Genomic DNA, 18,058 nt, shown 5'->3' on the forward strand with positions numbered 1-18,058 from the left:
GTGGGGAAGCCCCTCGCCGGCTCCGCGGAGCGCGGCCCAGCCCGGTTCCCCCTCCCCGCCCTGCGAGCGCGGCCGGGGCGCAGCGGCCGCCCTGGGCCGGCCTCCTCCCGCCGGCGGAGTCCCCTCCTCCCCGCTGCCTTCGCGGCGGCCGCCGAGCCGCGGGCGGGGGGGCGGTGGCGGGCGGGAGGCTGAGCTGGTCGGGGCCCGGCGGCGCTGCTGCCCATGGGGGAGAGCGGGGTGCCCCCCCAGGTCCAGCTCTTCCTCCATGCCTGCGAGCAAGGCGACTGCGAGACCGCCCGGCGCCTCTTGGGGCTGCCCGGCGGCGGCGGCACCGCCGACCCGGCGGCCCCCTCCTCCTGCGGCCCCGAGGAGGCGGCGGCGGCGGCGGAGCCCCGCGGAGAAGCGTCGGCCCCGCCGACCCCCGCCGTGCCCGTGGACTGCACGGACGAGGCCGGGAACACGGGGCTGCAGTTCGCCGCGGCGGGCGGGCACGAGCAGCTGGTGCGGTTCCTGCTGCGGAAGGGCGCCTCGGTGCAGAGCAGGAACCACTACGGATGGAGCCCCCTCATGCAAGCGGCCAGGTACGGGACGGGGGGAGCGGCACTGGAGCGGGTCTCCGGCCGCTATCCCTCTGCGCCGGAGGGACACCGGCCTAGTCGGCGGCAGCGCCGGGGCGGGGAACCCTCAGCCTCAGCGGCCCTCCCTCCCTTCCCCGCCCCGGGGCTGCAGCGGGCGCTCGACTCCCTTGCCCTCCAAATCCCGGTCCGCAGGCCGGGGGAGGGCGCCCGGGAGCGCCGGGGAGCTCCAGGCGGGTCAGGCGTGTGCGAGTGAGGGCGGGCGCCATGTTGGAGGCTGCGGTCGGTCGTGGCCGGTGTATCCCGGCGTTATCCCGACATTATCCCGGGGGATCCGAGCCGTCACCTGTTGCCGTCCTTGGGGGTGGGTGAGGAGGGGTTGTCTAGTGTAGAGTTGGGTGAGTGTTGCGCTGGGACATTAGGTTTTTATCTTTTGTGGCGATTGAAGCAGTGAGCGCTGTTTCTTTGGTAAAGCCAGCGCAGAATTGCAGTCAGGGGTAACCTGAACGTGAAAACACTGCTCCCCTCTTTCCTTCTGTGACAATAGGATATGCACGTGCCCTTACTTAAATTTTTTTTGGGGTGGGAGGGTGTCTTACCTACTTGTTGAAAAGTGACGTCTGACATAGAACATGCTGAAGGAAACGGGCACAATTAATTTCCCAGTGGCTCGCTGGAGGATATGGAAAATGATTGCCGAGAGTTTTTAATGACAAAACTAGGTGGTTTTCTGCGTCGCTGACGCTGTTCTTCGTGTAACCCACTGCTGGGCAGTGGGAAGTCCCTGAGTTGCCAGTGCTGGTGTTGGTGCTTATCTTTACACGTACAACTATGCCTTGGGCTCACAGGCATGTTTTGCGGAGGTGGAGGACAGTGCTCTCCTATAATAACTGAGTGCTTAACTGAGAGGAGAAATGTTTTTTGTGTTTTGGTGTTTTTTCTTTTTTTTTTGTCCAGTTTCATAGCGTTTGAATACTTGGAAGAAAAGAATCTGTTTCAAAGTCAACATTTCTCTTTTCAATTAATGGCCATAGAAAGTTCCCAAAGAATGAGTCACACAGCTGGTTCCCCAGCAAGAACAAGGAAGACAAGGTTCAACAATTTTGTTATTTTATGAAGATTAAAAAAAAAAAGGATAAAAAGTTGCAGAAACAGTCTTAGATTTTTTTTCCCCCCTTAATGAAAACCATATGCTCATTCTCTAAAAACAATAAAGTCAAATTACTATAACCCTCTCACTGAAATTCCTTGCTGACACTTGAAAAGTATTGTATGTATTATTGAAACCTGTGCAGAAAGCATAAAGTAGAAGAACATGTTTCTTTTTTCTTTTTAATGGATAACCAAAAAGGAAACATAGTGTTTATACCAAGCTAAGTTTCAGACTACATAGGTGTTTAATTTTCTTGCTGTCATTAGTGCTGTTGCACATTGCACAGGAGATAGCATATGTGCATAAAATTAATCATGTGTACAGGAGTTGCAGGCTCTACTGAGGTGATGAATTGAAGGCTACCAGGAGAGACGTTGTGACTGTGCAGGCCCTGGAGGCTTCCTCCTGCAACTGTGTACTTTCTGAAGGGAAATAAAGGACTTTTGGTCTCACCTTTGATTTTAGTGGTTAGTGGCATTATTCAGGATTTCCTCAACTAACATTTGCTCTGCTGCAGTGTACAAAGACTGTACAAAGTGTTGAAGTTGGATTGTGTTACAAGCGCTGCGCAAACAGAGTAATGCATAATGTCTGCAAGAAGAGCATGACGCACACATCTTGTCAAAGTATTATGTTTATTAAAATGTGGGATTCCTCAGCTGAGGAACAGTAAAGGTTTTCCTTTTCCTCGCAGTCACCTAGCTGGTTGGGTGTATGGCTTGCACAGTTGTCTTTTGCTTACTGAGAAACCAGCAGAGCCTCTGATAATCAAGTCATTTCAAAGCTCGGTTACTGATAATACTATTGGCCAAGTTCAGTACTCTGACCAAGTTCTTGCAGATATTCTACACAAGGAAGGTTTAATGATTTCATTCCAACTTTCTTTATTGGAATATACTGGATGTTACACAGGGTTTTGATTTAGCCCAGTGATGCAGCAGTCTGAAATTGTAGCACGAGCCTGACATAGCAGTTGTGCAACAGACAGTCGAGTCATAAGACAAACAACAGCACAGCCATTACCAGTCCCTGTAGGCTCACCATCACAGTGCTGGGTGTTGGGAGGGATGGGTTAAAAATCAGAAGACTGTCCAGGAGGATTGTAAATCTCTCAAGTGACCTTCCAGCTGGGAATGACTCTTGATAAGCCTGTGTGAACAGCAGGCCAGTGATCCTCTAGCACAGACTGCTAACAATGCCTGCGTCTCTGATTGTGTACCTCTGCCTGTACGTTGCTTTGGGGATCCCCAGCTTCACAAGTTAACAAAAATGAATTTACTTTTTGTATTTTAGCTGCAAATTTGTGGTGGTTACAGCTGCCTGTCTCGGTCAACTCACACACTGTGTATCCCCAATTACCAGGGAGGAGTATGTGGCTGGAAGCCGAGCCCAGCTCAAGCGCCTTACTCTCTTCAAAATTCATTTTGTTGATTGCTCAGCTTTGGTGCTCTGTGTTGGGCTGAACTGTGTAGACACTTCCCCCATGCTGGTCTGGCTGACCTGGAAGCAGGATATTTTCCATTGATTGTTTTAGGGAAGGCCATTCACATAGACAGTTGTTCCAGTCTTCTAATAGAGCCATTTCTCTCTCTGATCCCCTTGGTGCTGAGCAAAGTTGAGGTTACATTCACAACAGCTATGGTCACTGGCTGTGTTCGTCCCTGAGCTTAATGGGCACATGCCTGTCTCCTTTCATTGTGGGCGTTAATTGATGGCTCACAACTGGAAAACAGGGGATAATGCAAATATCAAAGACTAGCTATCCAGTTCATAAAATGGCCATTTTTCTTTTTTTATTTAGCACTGATTCTTTGCAGTTTTTACTTGTTCAGTAGTAACGAGGGTACTTAATTAAGATCTCTAGAAACAAATTTGCTTTTATTGTTGAATGTGATACAACCCTAGAAATAAAATGAAGGGGACCTTCTGGTTCATGTTAGTTATGAGTTGGTACTATGCAGCTGAAAATGAGGCTGGCACATTGCTGCTTTAATCAGACCATCCTCTTAAATAAGGGTCTGCTTTATGGGCATGGTCAGTGGTACACGTGGAATGGTTTAGTTTACCAGTTTAGTCAGCTGACAACTTCTCTCCACCAACAGGGTGACCACTGTCATGTTTAGTGATGTGTGTATGATCCCTCAGTGTATTAGTCAACAGGCCAGTTAGATGACAAAAGTTTTCCGAGTTTAGAGTATGTTGGTTTTGGCCATCCAAGGTGTTAATTCTCCTCCCTGACTCTTTTCTCTCAAGGTTTGGACATCTAAGCGTGGCTCACATCTTGCTGGAGAATGGTGCTGATCTCAATGCACAGAATAAGTTAGGAGCCAGTGTCCTCACAATGGCCTCCAGAGGTGGCCACGTCAGCATGGTGAAGTTGTTGCTGGAATCTGGAGCTTTTGTAGACAATTACGACCATTTCAGCACAAACGTACTTAACAGCAGCAGAGATGACCTTCCCGATATCACTCCACTGATGGCAGCTGCTCAGCATGGACATGAGGCAGTGGTACATCTGTTACTGGACTGGGGAGCTGATTGTAATTACACTGTGAAGACGATGGGCTGGAGTCCTTTAATGCTGGCAGCCGTTAGCGGAAAGGTGAGCTTGGCACAGCAGCTCATGGAGAAAGGTGCCAATCCTGATCACCTGAATGTACTACATAAAACACCTTTTGAAATCTCTGTTGGCTTCAAACACAAAGACATGAAGGACTACCTGGAATCTCTCACAACGATCAGACCTCAGGCAGGTATGGAGTGTTATATTTTTGTTTCACTTTCTTGCAGTTTTGACTGTGTATTTAGGAATTGAAGGTCTTATTTGGTATTTACATGATGTTCTTTGTAACTAGACTATTTTGAAAAGGTTGGAGTAGGTACACCTACTTCAGGTGAGGTACGAGTGCCCAATGTCAACAGATTTTTTTTTTTCCGCCTTAGCAGGGTGAGATTACTGTCCTGCAATAAGACTCATGTGAAACATTATACAATGTTTTAATGTTTTAGATACCTTTTACTTTTAAAGCACGTGATCCAGATACTCATTTAGGAGGAAAATTACAAAGGCCTGTTTGAAATGACACAAAGAAGTAACATAAAAACCAGAATAGGATATCAAAGGAATGATATTGCAGGCTCAAAGAAAACCTAAAAGATAGGAAATCTAGTAAACCTGACATGTCAGGAAAGACTGAAGAGTTCAGTCTGTCTAGTTTCATGATGAAGTGATTAAGAAGTGAGGTTAATAAAGTGTTCATGTTAAGGACGGAAAGTAAATAGTTGAGGACCTTTTCATATGGTTGCCAAAGAAAAAAACTGTGAGTTTAAAGTTAGAGGAATTTAAATGGGAAATAAGATACTACGGTGAAGCTTAGACCTAATGACTAGAGGTGTGCAATCTCTTAACAGTTGCAATCAAGGTTAAACACCTCTCTAAAACTTGTTCTTGGGTTGTCTTCATTGGGTGTTGCATACAAGGCCTGTGACACACAGAGAACCAGATGAGGTTAACTTAATGTTTTCTTCTACTGCTCTGAATATGAAACCTCCTCAAAGTCCTTTGAAAGTGGACCGTGTATTCTGAGAAAACTAGTGAATGTGGATGAATTGCAGGTTGGCATGTCCCCTACTTCTCTGATCCTTGGAGGAGAGGGGAATACTTATTTAATCAGTTTGGTTTGAACATTGTGCAGGACATTTGAACATCAATAAGTCATTTCAGGGACCGAGACCTTATTCTGTGTGTGGCTGTTTTGGGGACACTTTTCAAGATACTTATGCTTTGTGGTGCAGACCAGTGCTGGGAGGTGCTTGGCAAGAGAGTTTGGAAGAGCTGTGTCTGGATTTTCCAGCTTTAGAGTGCTTGCTATGAAATCAAAGGATGTATCTAGCTCTAGAAAGATTCTTTTGCAGGTACTACCACCCATCCAGCCATGGTGGCAGAAACTCTTCAGGCTAGGATACTCCACATTAAACTCTATGCCATCTGTGATACCCAAATAGGCTTACTTGAATCTTACCTATTTATATTGCACTGCCATGAAGACATGTCCACAAGCCCCAGAACTGTTCATTTTTATTTACATTTGGTGCCATTCCTGCAGGTCAAGCTTCCTTTGTATTTGAAGAAGTAAGGACAAAAGTCAGACATTTGTTTCTGCTTCAGGGAAGGTTTTAACTCTGTCAGGTGTTGACTCCTAAGTTAAGCTGGAGCTCTAGGGCTTTCATACAGCCACGCTGCCAGGCGGAGCTGGTTGACTGGAAATGTTTGCTCATGACCAGTCTCTTGAGGAATAGACATGGATATGCATGTATATACACATATATGTACAGGATGTATACGCAGACAGAGTTGGGTTGATGAATCTTGAAAAACCTTCTGTGGTCATGCACCTTAAAGTACTGAAGAAGGCTGTTAAAGCGAGGACAGTGGAATGGCAGAGGAATGATCCTTCACTCAAAATACCATAATTTGTAATAATTACAGTTCTTATTATGGGAATGGTAATCTGGGAATGGAAGGATATCTACTAATGCACAAATAACAAGTAGGTAAACTGTCACTGTTATTTTTGTGACCTTCACAAATTAACCCAGCGATACTCAAGAGGAATGAAACTGGGACAGCTTCTAAAACTCCTTTTGAGTCACCTTGCAAAATAATCCTGTACTGTTTGAGTGTTCACTATTGTACAGAGGATTACACCTGACCGCAGAACCATACTGTGGTTCTTTAATGGATACTTTAGTCTTTCAGACAGGAAACACTAGAGTTACCAAATACAATTTCCCGATGGAGAATGGAATTTGAAAAGTCTGTGCTGGTGCTTTATTATGGTTTGTAGCTTTAGCTCTGCAAAGAGAACCAGACAGGTGAGTTACACTTCCCAAAGGGAATAAAGAAGTCATCAATGGTTTCTTTGTATTATTAAATGTATGTCTAAACATATGTTTTATAGTACTTTTATGTAATTTTTAATAGTTTTTGCTATTAAAAATTTACTAGAAATTTTTGCTTTTTTCTCAATTGCTAATACAAATATTTCTATTTCTTACAGATACAGAAAAGAGGCAACCTGATGTCTTTCATGCTCTGAAACTGGGTAAGTACTGAACAATTCTTCCACCATGTCTAATTGTTGTAACTTCAGAGCAATTTGTTTGCTCTGAATGTTTGTTTGCTAACATGGAAAACAGATTCCTGTTTCTTCTCTTCAGGTGTAAGCTACCAAGATATCTTCCTGGGAAAGCCTCAGGTCTGTTAGATTTTTAGAGTTCAGGTTCCCTTCTTGTACCCCTGTGATTATTGAGATTTACAAGTGCTGGTACTGGGTCAGAAAGAGTAGTAGGGGAAAGGCCAAATGAATACTGATCAGCATACTATATGTATTTGGGGTTTTTTTGGCAGCGCTGTTAAAAAAAGCAACTCAGTAGGTTAAGGGGTGTCCAGGCCAGGGTTCAAAATAAATTCCGGAGTCTCTGTAGGTTCCAGGGTTTCTGTTTAACAAAGTCTGTGATGTGGGTTTGTATTAAAAAAACCACCTGCTGCCTTTTACCAAATTGGGACACAAAAAATTAGTTCTGTGCTTTTGTGTCATTCCCATTCCAACAAATCAACTGTGTGTTGTGAGTGGGTGTTAGTTCTAGTGAGTGTGCTCGAGAGCCTTCAGGGTTTGTCTGGAATTCAGACTGATTGTCCAAGAAAAATGTACATACCTGTGATTGAGTTGAAGGCAGCCCATGCCATGAAGCAGTTTACCCTCTGTGTAAAGGTGTAGTGGGTTGGCCCTGGCCAAATGCCAGGTACCCACGGTAGCCACTTTCTCCCCTCTACAGCTGGACAGAGGAGAGGAAAAAAAACAGCTAAGAATTCATGAGTTGACAAAAGAGTTGGGAGGGGTCAGTTGCTGATTATCTTCATGGACAAAACAGACTCCAAGTGGGGATAGTACTTAAATTTTTTACTAACAGGATCAGAGCAAAGGAGTGAGAAGTAAAATAATCTTAAAAACTCCTTCCTCCCACCCCTCCTTCTCTTCATATTCTCTCTCCTCCTCCTCAGCAGTGCAGGGAGGCAGGGAAAGGGGGTTATGATCAGTTGTTGTTTCTGATGCTGCTCAGGGAGAGGAGTCCTTCCCCTGCTCCCATGAGGTCCCTCCCACGGGAGACAGTCCTTGATGGACCTCTCTGGCATGAGTCCATCCCTCAGGCAGCAGTTCTTCCCAAACTGCTGTCCCGTGGGTCACTCCTCCATGGGGTGCAGTCCTTCACAAAAGAGCTCTACCAACGTGGGTCCCCCCAGGGGCCACAAGTCCTACCTGGGAAAAGCCTGCTCCAGCATGGGCTCCTTTCTCCACAAGCTGCAGGTCTCTGTCTTGGGCCTCCCACAGGCTCACAACCTCCTTCATGCATCCACCTGCTCCAGCATGGGCTCCTCCATGGGCTGCAGGGGGGTCTCTGCACCCCGATGGTCCCCCATGGGCTGCAGGGGCACAGCTGCCCCACCATGGGCTGCCCCATGGGCTGCAGGGCCTCAGCTCCGGTGCCTGGAGCACCTCCTGCCCCTCCTGCACTGACCTTGGTGTCTGCGTTGTTGTTCCCATGTTCTCACTCTGCTCTTCCCTGGCTGGAATTCTCTCTGCAGAATAGCTTTCTGTTCTTAAATACGTTATCATAGAGGTGTTACTGTTGCTCCTGATTGACTTGGCCTTGGCCAGCAGCAGGAAGCCCGTCCTGGAGCCGTCTGGCATTGGCTCCACCAGACAGGGGAAGCTTTTAGCAGCTTCTAATAGAAGCCACCCCTGTAGCACCCCCTGTTACCAAAATACAGCTACAGAAACCCACTACAAGAGGTGAGAATTTTTTCATTTGTATGACAGTTATGATTTGCTTATTCCTACCTCTGTTCCTATGGTGGTACATAGAGTCACAGAGATCTTTTCGTTCATTTAACTTCCCTGCTTTTGCCTGCCATATATCATAAAAAAACTAAGGTAGATGGGTGAGCTTAAGCTCTCTAAGATAACCCTGACTACCTCATGTATTTTTTAAAAGTGCTTGCTCATAATTTAAGTTAAGAAAAATACACAACCTTGTTAAAATATATTCAGTAGCATATTTTGTACTGCTTTTCCTAATCTAAACAGGAGCTCAAGTGACTAACAGCCCTTATACTTGGAAACTGGGACATTAATTTCACTTTTAAAAAACTAGAAAGATGACAAATGATGCATTACTCTTGAGCAGGGAGTAGGGATGTTTTGCATTGGAGATTTGGTTCAAATACTGGAGGCAGAACTTAATCATTCTGAATATTAGGAAGTTGAGCACTGGAATAGATTCATTCCTTGGGAGGTTGTGGAATTCTGTCAGTAGAGGTTTTTTGAGTCAGTGAACTATCTCTGTTAGAGGAACTTAGGGGTTAGCGTGATACAAAGCATTTTTCTACCTGCTTAAGGCAAGGGATGGCCTCCTCTGCCACCTTTTAGAGTGCCTTTGTACCCACTTAGTCTGATTATAAAGTTATTGCTTTTTGTGATTTCAGCTTGTGGAAATGGAACAGGGATCTTGGAGTCATCAGTTTTCATTGCTCAACATCATCTTACCACAATTTAATAGAAATATTCCCAATTTGTGTCTTCACATGTGGGATGCAGTTTGTACAGCTTCCTAGCTTAGTTGTTCATTTCAGAAAATAATTCTTCTAATGGAATTGCACTGTAAGTGTACAGGTAGGGAAAATCAGGAAAATACAGTGCGTCATGCTTATGCCACAATTTTATGAAGGCTGAAAAGATGTACTAGTTAACTAAAAGACCAGAGATCAGTACAGATTTTTAGCTTTAGTTTTGCAGTTGCTCTTTTTTGTTGTACTTAATTTTTTTCTGTTTTAATTCCACTAAATGTAGACCAGTGTCAGCAAATCAAAATACTTAATAATTCAGTGGCTGAGCAGTTCTCTGTTGCTCATATGTTTTATGCTTGTTTTGCAGGAAACTTCCAGCTGGTTAAAGAGATCATTGATGAAGACCCAAGTCAGGTCAATATTACCAATGTTGACGGTGCATCTCCATTAATGATTGCAGCTGTAACTGGACAGCTGGCCCTTGTTCAGCTCCTTGTTGAGAAAAGTGCTGATGTTGATAAACAGGATAATGTTCATGGCTGGACAGCACTGATGCAGGCCACATACCACGGGTAAGATATGTGCTGTCTTTGGGTCTAACAGTAAAGAAGTTTCATTCTTTTTGCATCCCAGTAGAAAAAAACCCTTTTTGATACTGACTCTGAAAGCAGAAGGGTCTTACAAGAAACTGAGAGACTTGTGACCTCAGTTTTCTATGACTCATGCACTGCCCTCAGGTTTTCAGACCTGAATGATGTTTGAACTTCAGAATGAGTGAAACATTTGGGAACTTGAAACTTGCTCAATGAATGCTGGGAACAAAGTGCTCCAGGCAGGCACCAGGAGCTTTGGTGCAGATTTCAGTTTCCATCCTTTGATGTTTTTCAGCATTGTGAAAGATAGTATCACCCAGCCAGGGTTGTAAGTCGACATCAAGCTGTGAAACCTCAAGGCAGTCACCCTTCCATGTACCATATTTTCCAGTCTTAAACCATTGCTGTGTTTCCCTATTCAGCCTTTAGTTTTCATGGAGTTTTCAGAAATGCAACCAAACTGTCATTTTCTCTAAAGCTCCTTTATAAATGTAGGTAGACACTTAAGAGTCAGAGCCCAGAAATTTGCTTGGGTGGTACTTCATGTGTGACCTCTGTCATACACTTGGCACTGTCTGAATACAGTTTTATTGTGATGAGCAATTACAAGCGTGAGTGTCAGTGTACAGCTGAAGGGTGCGAGAGTCCTGTGTGTAAAGCCACATTTGGGGTGCCCCAGTTTGGCTGGGACACCTCATATGTATAAATAAGTACTTAGCCTTGTAATTCTGTACTTTGCATCTTAGCCTTGTCTCTTGGCATGGACCAGTTGCAAATTTTTGTAACGTTTGGAAATCCTCTACAGAACCTCAGCTAACCCTTCCTGAGGAGCATCAGTGTTGTGGAGGGTCTCAGGCTTGAAGGAGGGAGCAGACAAGTTCTTTTGAGCTGGGGCTCTAAAGGATTGCATCTCTGTGTGCCCTCAAGGTTCAGGACTGGAAGGCAGGATGGACGGATGATACAGTTTTAAGGAAGAGAAGTAATGGGAAGTATGCAGAGGAGCTGTGGTTAGAATAAGCAGATTTTTTATTAGAGGAGAGACAGTCCTCCTCCATTTTGGGTTGATTTTTGTCTAGAGTGAGTTCAGTGGTGAAAACTTCATCTATATGATAAGAAGTGATGCTCTGGAGATACTGAGATCTGTTTGTCAGCCTTCAGTGTTAGAATTTGCAGACACCTATTGCTGCTTGAATACATTTTTGCTCTGCGTTGCTTATGCGTGTCAGAGTTTGTTTTTATACAAAGTCAGTTGCTGCTCAAGAGGAGTTTTGTATTAAATATATTTTTTCATAGCTTTATTGTCTGTTCAGTTATGTTGTAGGCAGAATTGAAATATTGTTTTTAACTCAGGAGGCAAGTGCTGCTTATTGATTCAGGTGCATGAGAGGGGAGGGCTGCTAATGGAACTCAGATGGTGAGTGTCTTTTATGCTCCTTTTAGGAGCTTTTGTTGGAAGGTGTTTGTGTTGGTTGACATTTAGTGCTGATTGTTTTTGCATTTTAAACACCTCAAGGAAGTGATAATGTACTTTCTCAATTATATAATTTATATCTGTAATTAAGTGAAGTGCTGTTTGAAGTTTATAATTATCTTCAGTCAATTTGGCTTTTCTGTGTGCTATTTCTTAATATACAAGTTGTGAATGTGAGGTTGAGTTGAAGTCCTAGTGATGACATATGATGACTACTGAGCTGACCTTTGTATTTTCATCTGCTTTTGTGCCCTAGGCATTAATGACCTTTCATTGGGAGGGTGTTTGGCAACAAATTCTAGTCAGTTCCAAAGGATCAGTTTTAAGAAAGTGGCTATTCAGATTAGGTTTTTAAGGCTGACTTTCTGCATGTCGATTACTGTGATTTGCAGTGAGTAAACAGCGACTGACAAGGGAATCATGGGAGCTTCTGAAGAGCTTGTGAATAAATTTTACACTAGATTAGTTGCAGAAAAAGTAAAACATCTCTAATTGAGGCGCAAAGTTATAAAAGGTTTAAAATGGAATATTGGGGGTTTCTATTTTATTTATTTTTTAAGTGATCGACACCTTTTTTTTTTTTCCCTTAAAGAAACAAAAACGTTGTGAAGTATTTATTAAATCAAGGAGCAGACGTCAATCTTCGTGCAAAAAATGGATACACAGCTTTTGACCTCATAATGCTGCTGAATGATCCAGGTATACTATTTCAGAAGGTTCTGGGGAAATGTACAACATAAACAAACAAACTTCCAATCTAGAAAATACGTTCAAGTTGCTAGGAAGTATCCTCTGATGTCCAGGCTGGACAGGACTGAGAATGAACGTTGCCTGAAAATGGTGAGGTTTGAGTTAATTGGTTAGATGAGTGTATACATTTATGGAATAACAGATTTTGTGCATTCCTCCTGACTTTGTTTTTGAAGATGCTTAAAAAAATTGTGATGTTTGTGTCACAAGAACCAGTTCAGTGGCATTTTTGGGGGCACAGGTGTTCTATGGTGTCATTAGCGCTGAGCTGTGAACTGGAGTTAGAAATTTCCCTTTGGTAAGGAGCAGCGAAGGGACAGGGCAAAGAGAACGTAGTCAGAACAAAAGTAGGGAACTCCTGGCTGAACCTCCCACTAGTTCTGTAAAGGCTGAGAATAAATCACACTTCAGGGTTCAGGTTGTTTTTCACTTCTTTAAAGGGAGTGCTTTAGAAAAAGCAGCATGCTTTGGGAAGACTTCAATGAAATACATTTAGTTTTTGTTTTAGTTTGTTTAGCCTATGTAATTTGTTATTGTTAGCCTTGCTTGGTACCTGAATTGATTTATCTGAAGCCAAAACCCACTACTGCTAGTGAAATTAATGTTTCTTTTCTCTGTATTTACACATTATAATGGTTTTGGTCTCTAGCAGGTTCCTTTCCTTGTCAAAAATAGATCATTAATAGTGTGAAATTTTAGGAAATAAATACAGTGAATTATTTTAGAACTAACTTCTGTGACAGAATAGTTTGTCTTGTAACCCTTCCCTTGATCAATTCTGTCTATTCTTCTGAAAATCCTACTTGAGTGCCATATAAAATGCAGATTTACAGAATATTTTTTTTACTTTCCTGTCCTCATGTCATGCTTGTTCTTTTTTCTTCTTCTTACTTTTTTTCTTATTTCTTTTTTTGTCCACCTTTTTTCTTACCATTTCTTTTCAGTCCCTTCATTGTCCAGGCTGAACATCTCCTTTCTCTTTGGGATTTAATTTCGAGCTTCTTTTCTGCAACCTGCACTTGAAGAAAGAATATTCATTTTTCTCTGCTCTCTTCTGTGTCAGGTGAGAAGAGGGAGGATCACAATATTGTTCTTAACTTGTACAAAGTGCGAGAAGAGGCAGTTCACTTGGTCATGCATGACTGATTCTGACTGAATAGTGTGCTTATTTATATTGATAAATCCCTTTAGAGAGGTGATGATAAGACTGCAGCCCCCTGTGTGGGGAGAAGGTGTGGGAAACATAGGTCAAGATGGAGGTTTTGGGGATTCATCTGCTTTGTGTCTGAGTGGAAGATCCATTACTACTTACATGGGATTTGTAGGGAAAGTGTCAGAGACATGATTTAGGAAAGTAAACCAGACCAAACTTTGTCTTGATTTGCTTTCTTTTAGACACAGAGCTTGTAAGGCTACTGGCATCAGCATGCATGCAAGTAGACAAAGATAAGAATAAACTGAACAACAGATCATCTTTGCCTAGTTCCAGAAGCAGGCAATCCTTAAATGTCCCAATGTTGCCAGATGACAAAGGAGGTCTAAAGGTAAATATGTTCACTCTTGATTAATAACACAAATTAAATTAAATTAAAAATTCCTGTAATGTATAAGCGTAGAAAATAATTGCTAAGAAGTATTTTATAATTATATCTAATACATAACTGAGTTTGTTGGGGAGTGTCAAACAGAGATATTAATTTGGTGGGATTTATTCATGACAAACCCATGTCATATGCTGTGTCATATGAGCTGGGATCATGTGTGAAGTTTTTTCAATTATATCCATTCAGGTTAAGCATTTTCGTCAGTAAATTTTCAGATTTTCCTCTCTTGGTGATTGTGCCTTTGACTTTTGCCTGATTTCTGTAGCTTCCTCCATCCTTTTTTGTTGAAGATAAACAGTATTTGTTCAGAGATCATGTTGTCTGTAGTTACTCTAGGGTAATTTTAATCAATCTTGTCTGGTTTTTATTTGTGCAAGCTCATTTAAATACTCCTGCTCTGTAAAGCAACTGGACATGTATTCCTACCTTCCTCCTGTTAATGGTATTCATAATAAAATATCTGATCACAGGTAGGCTGTTTTTGGAGTTTAAAAAAAGAAACGCTTTTCAGTCTCTTCTCTTTCACCACTTTTGTCATTAAGTAGTAGACTTTTTATTTTGTCATGTGTTTCTTTTATTTGTTATTTATGCATAATAGAGGCCCTTGTTCCTTTACCTACTGATTATGCAGTGGATATTCATGATCTTATTATTTACCTCTTTCACATAAGGACTGCTAACTGCTTTGTTTCTCAGCATTTCATAGCCTTGAAAACAAAGTTGTACCTTTTCCATATGCAAAAATTTTATTTCCTTTTTTTTCTTCCTGCTTGTTTTCAGCAAGTTACACTCTCAAAGTCAGTGTTAAAGCAGTGTGAATTATCACATTCAGTTTCTATTTTAGATTAAAGTTTTAGGGCAGAGATTTCCACTTCTGCCCCTTATTCTTTCATTCCTAGTTTTGTTACAAATGTCTAAGGTATTTCTCAAGGGGCAACATAATTTTTCTAGTTCTTCGATACTGTTGCCTTCTCCCACTGCTGCTAGATTTCAGCCTTTTGAGGGACACTGTTTTTAACTATAAATGCATTTTTGTTACTTGACTACTTCAGTCTAATTTAAAGTCTTTTACTCCAACCTCTGTGCCTGTGTGATGCAGTAGGGACATATGGAGAGGCCACAACCTTCTGCAACAGCAGACTAAAAACCCCGAGCTCAAACCATTGTACTGTGAACACCAGAGCACAAGATGAACCTCTCCACTGTAGTTCCTTTCTTGCCAGAGATCAGCAGGGTTTTTTTGTCTGGTAACATGGTGACTCTACTTTGTCTGGGGTTAGTTTGTGGTGCGAGCACATGTTAAAGAAGCAGAAGCACCGTGAGGAAGAGTAACAGAGATGATGATAGGCAGTCAGAAGTGATCTTTCTTACGTAAGCAAACCAACTTCAGTGAACGAAACCAAACCATGTTGTGCAAGCACTCTCGTTTGTAAATTCATTGTACTCTGGGTTAAACCTAGATGCATTTTTTTCAGTTCCTTTTGGAAGGTGAATAAATGCTGAACTGTGTGGGTTTTATTGCTTTATCAAAGCTCTTTGTCTCTTGCCTTTTCTCATCAGATCTTTGTTGCTGAAATTAACGTAAATCTTCATTAGTTACGACTCCAAAGAGATTCAGACGTCTGAGAACTCTATCCATTGCTAATGCTCTATGCATATTTAAAATCTTTTTAATTATCTTCTGCTACAGGGATTAATATACAGGGCATAAGTTTACAGTTTACCTTACTTGTACTATATGGGGTTGAGAAGATATATATCAGTGAGCAGCTGAAAAATACTGAAGGAGAGAGCAGAATACATATTGTGAGAAGGGGTGGTTAAGAATAAAGAGTAAAGTAGGAAAGTGTTGTTATCTAGATTGGCCATCACATAAATCTGCCTTGATGAAGTATTGTCACTTTTTTATAACTTTTTAAAAAAGGGTTTCAGAAAGGGAAGAAGAAACTTTACTAAGAAATAATCAGAAGATATTTATAATCTGACTGATTTACCTACAAACCATGTGATTTTTATTGCAGATTGCATAGGTCTTTCATAGTCTAGAGAAATGTCCTGCTAAAGACTTGAAGCATCTTGCATTGCCTGCCTGTAAAAATGTGCAAGTCTGTGAATACTTGAATAAATTTTACTTTGAGCAAAGATAGTCCTTTTGTTTAACAGTTTCCACATATGTGATGCCTGTATGGGTTGAGGTTGTAGGTACAGTAGTCCTAAGGTTTGTGTTGTTTCCTTGCCTTACTCTTTTTCAGTTTATAGTCTTGCCAGTCTGGTAGAGTTTAAATTATTTGTCTAACAGCACTGTATGCATTATGGGTTATTAGTTTGACAGAAATACTTTTTCAGAACTTTTTCAGTTTGCCACTGATTTTGAAAATCTTAAGGAGAAGTTTCATTCATATCAGACAAGCTTCTATGCACACTTCTAAAAGGCAGAAAATAGACATGCCCTTTCATTGATGCCAGAGACTGTAAGAATCAATGGTGAAATTGGAAACCAATGGAAAGATTAAATATTTGCTATGTAGCTGTAAAAATTCCCTATTCAAACTGCTCTAATACTTCTATCTACCTTGGCTTTCCAGATAGTGTGGAAAAATGTTGTAATGCATTTGCCAGTTGACAAATAAGGGAAGAGATAATGATGGTGAAGGATCCTGTTGATAATAGCAAACCACTGTAATGTTACTTTTTAGTTTATCTCAGAAATTCCTTGACAGAATTCTTTTATCACTGCTGTAAGGATTACTTAATTGTACATCTCTTTTCCTCTTTTTTTTTTTCTTTTAGTTGGAACTAAATTGTTGTGTCTTCTTATCAATCTAGTCCTGGTGGAGCAGGATGTCTAATCGATTCCGCAAGCTGAAGTTGACTCAGACATTGCGCCATGGATTTCCTTCCAATCAGTTTGTGCCTTTTCCGGATGAGCCTGAACCATCACTAAATTCTACTATAAAAGCAGTTTCACAGAGTGATACGGATGCCCCTGGAAACCTTGATGCTGCTACAGCTCGGATCACAAATAACAAAGCTAGTGGTAAAGGCTGAGTTGTCTTATGGGAAGTGAGCTCTCCTGGGGTACTTAAGATGATACTATTTCTAATTTATTGAGTTGATTCTTATTTAGCTTAATATAAATGGAAAGACATGCAACATATTTGTAGTATATAGAAAGAGATGTTTGTACTCCTGACCGTTGATCATGCTGAACACTGAGCGCAGCATCATTTAAGCCGGAAAATGCTGATATAACCATGTTACTGTTCTTTAGCAAGCACCATTAATTTGGAGAGTCACTGAGAAGTGTTAGTATCTTTGATAAACTAATTTATATAGTGAAAACAAATTTATTTAAACAAATAAATAAAGAATTCTGAGGAGAGAAAGTGAAAAAGCCCACATTGTAAAGCACATTTGCTGAAATTTTACAGCTCTTCATGAAACTCCCTCACCCCTGGCTTGTGATGCAAAGTAAGATTATTGGCATAACTTTAGGTGCGTGACAGTGTCACTGGAAATCTTTGTTCTGTGTGCTTATTGAGGGTAAAGCTGTGGACTGTTTGAGAACAATGCACTATCCTTGGGGACAAAAGTAGGAGCATGTAAACAATAAAACATCATTTATGTATTTTTCAGGTGCAAACACTGCAAAAGGAGGAAAGGATGATGAATTATTGACAACCATGGTATGTTGCAGTGTTTTTGGTGCATCAGCCTCATTCAGAAGGTTGTGCAGCTCCCATCATTTTTACAGGTTTTTACCTCCTGTCCAAGTTGCCTTCAGAAAGAGATCTATCATTTGTTTATAGTCACTAGACAAGAGCTGTCGGGCTTTGATACATCAGCAGTTCTTAGACTGGGAAGTACTACAAGTAGTGTGGTATGGAAGCTGTGCTGACTTTTTTCAAGAGTTACCCATACCTTTGTTTGATCAGCAGTGAATTAGTAAAGTAGATGGAACAGATGATTAGTTGCTGACAAGATGTATGATGTGAGGAACACATGGATGGCACATGGTGCAATGGAAGTGTGAAATTACTAGTAGAGGCAACCACAAAATATTTAGTTCAGGATGTTTGTTTGTGTTATTCTCTTTCTTCGTTTATGCTGTAGCTTTAAATTTCCCTACAGCTTACTCACTGGTGATGTCATTAAATTTGGCTGGTTATTCTTTCTGTCCTTTTTTAAGAAGTTTGAGTAACTTTTGATGTGACTGAACAGATGTAACTGATGGACAGAACTCCAGGGAGCCAGATCAGTTGTGTTGTTTTTAATCTCTTTCTGG

The 18,058-nt window shown here is 41.8% G+C and overlaps 1 protein-coding gene across 6 annotated transcripts in view; it reads left to right on the forward strand.

The window, feature by feature from the left end:
- Nucleotides 1-222: 222 nt before the first annotated feature.
- The window catches only part of ANKS6 (ankyrin repeat and sterile alpha motif domain containing 6), a 35,868-nt gene continuing 18,032 nt past the window's right edge, over nucleotides 223-18,058 (forward strand). For all 6 annotated transcript variants that reach the window (XR_007629033.1, XR_007629034.1, XM_050316194.1 and 3 more), the window contains exons 1-8: nucleotides 223-581; nucleotides 3,982-4,481; nucleotides 6,789-6,833; nucleotides 9,723-9,927; nucleotides 12,012-12,118; nucleotides 13,565-13,713; nucleotides 16,600-16,810; nucleotides 17,410-17,459. Coding sequence is in view for 4 of the 6 variants with exons in the window: in XM_050316194.1 (XP_050172151.1) it covers nucleotides 223-581; nucleotides 3,982-4,481; nucleotides 6,789-6,833; nucleotides 9,723-9,927; nucleotides 12,012-12,118; nucleotides 13,565-13,713; nucleotides 16,600-16,810; nucleotides 17,410-17,459 (1,626 nt within the window). In the remaining 2 variants the exon portion in view is untranslated. The remainder of the gene's footprint in view (nucleotides 582-3,981; nucleotides 4,482-6,788; nucleotides 6,834-9,722; nucleotides 9,928-12,011; nucleotides 12,119-13,564; nucleotides 13,714-16,599; nucleotides 16,811-17,409; nucleotides 17,460-18,058) is intronic.

This window comes from Myiozetetes cayanensis, unplaced genomic scaffold, assembly GCF_022539395.1.
Source record: "Myiozetetes cayanensis isolate MyiCay16 unplaced genomic scaffold, myiCay2020 scf1, whole genome shotgun sequence".
Taxonomy (NCBI): Eukaryota; Metazoa; Chordata; class Aves; order Passeriformes; family Tyrannidae; genus Myiozetetes; species Myiozetetes cayanensis.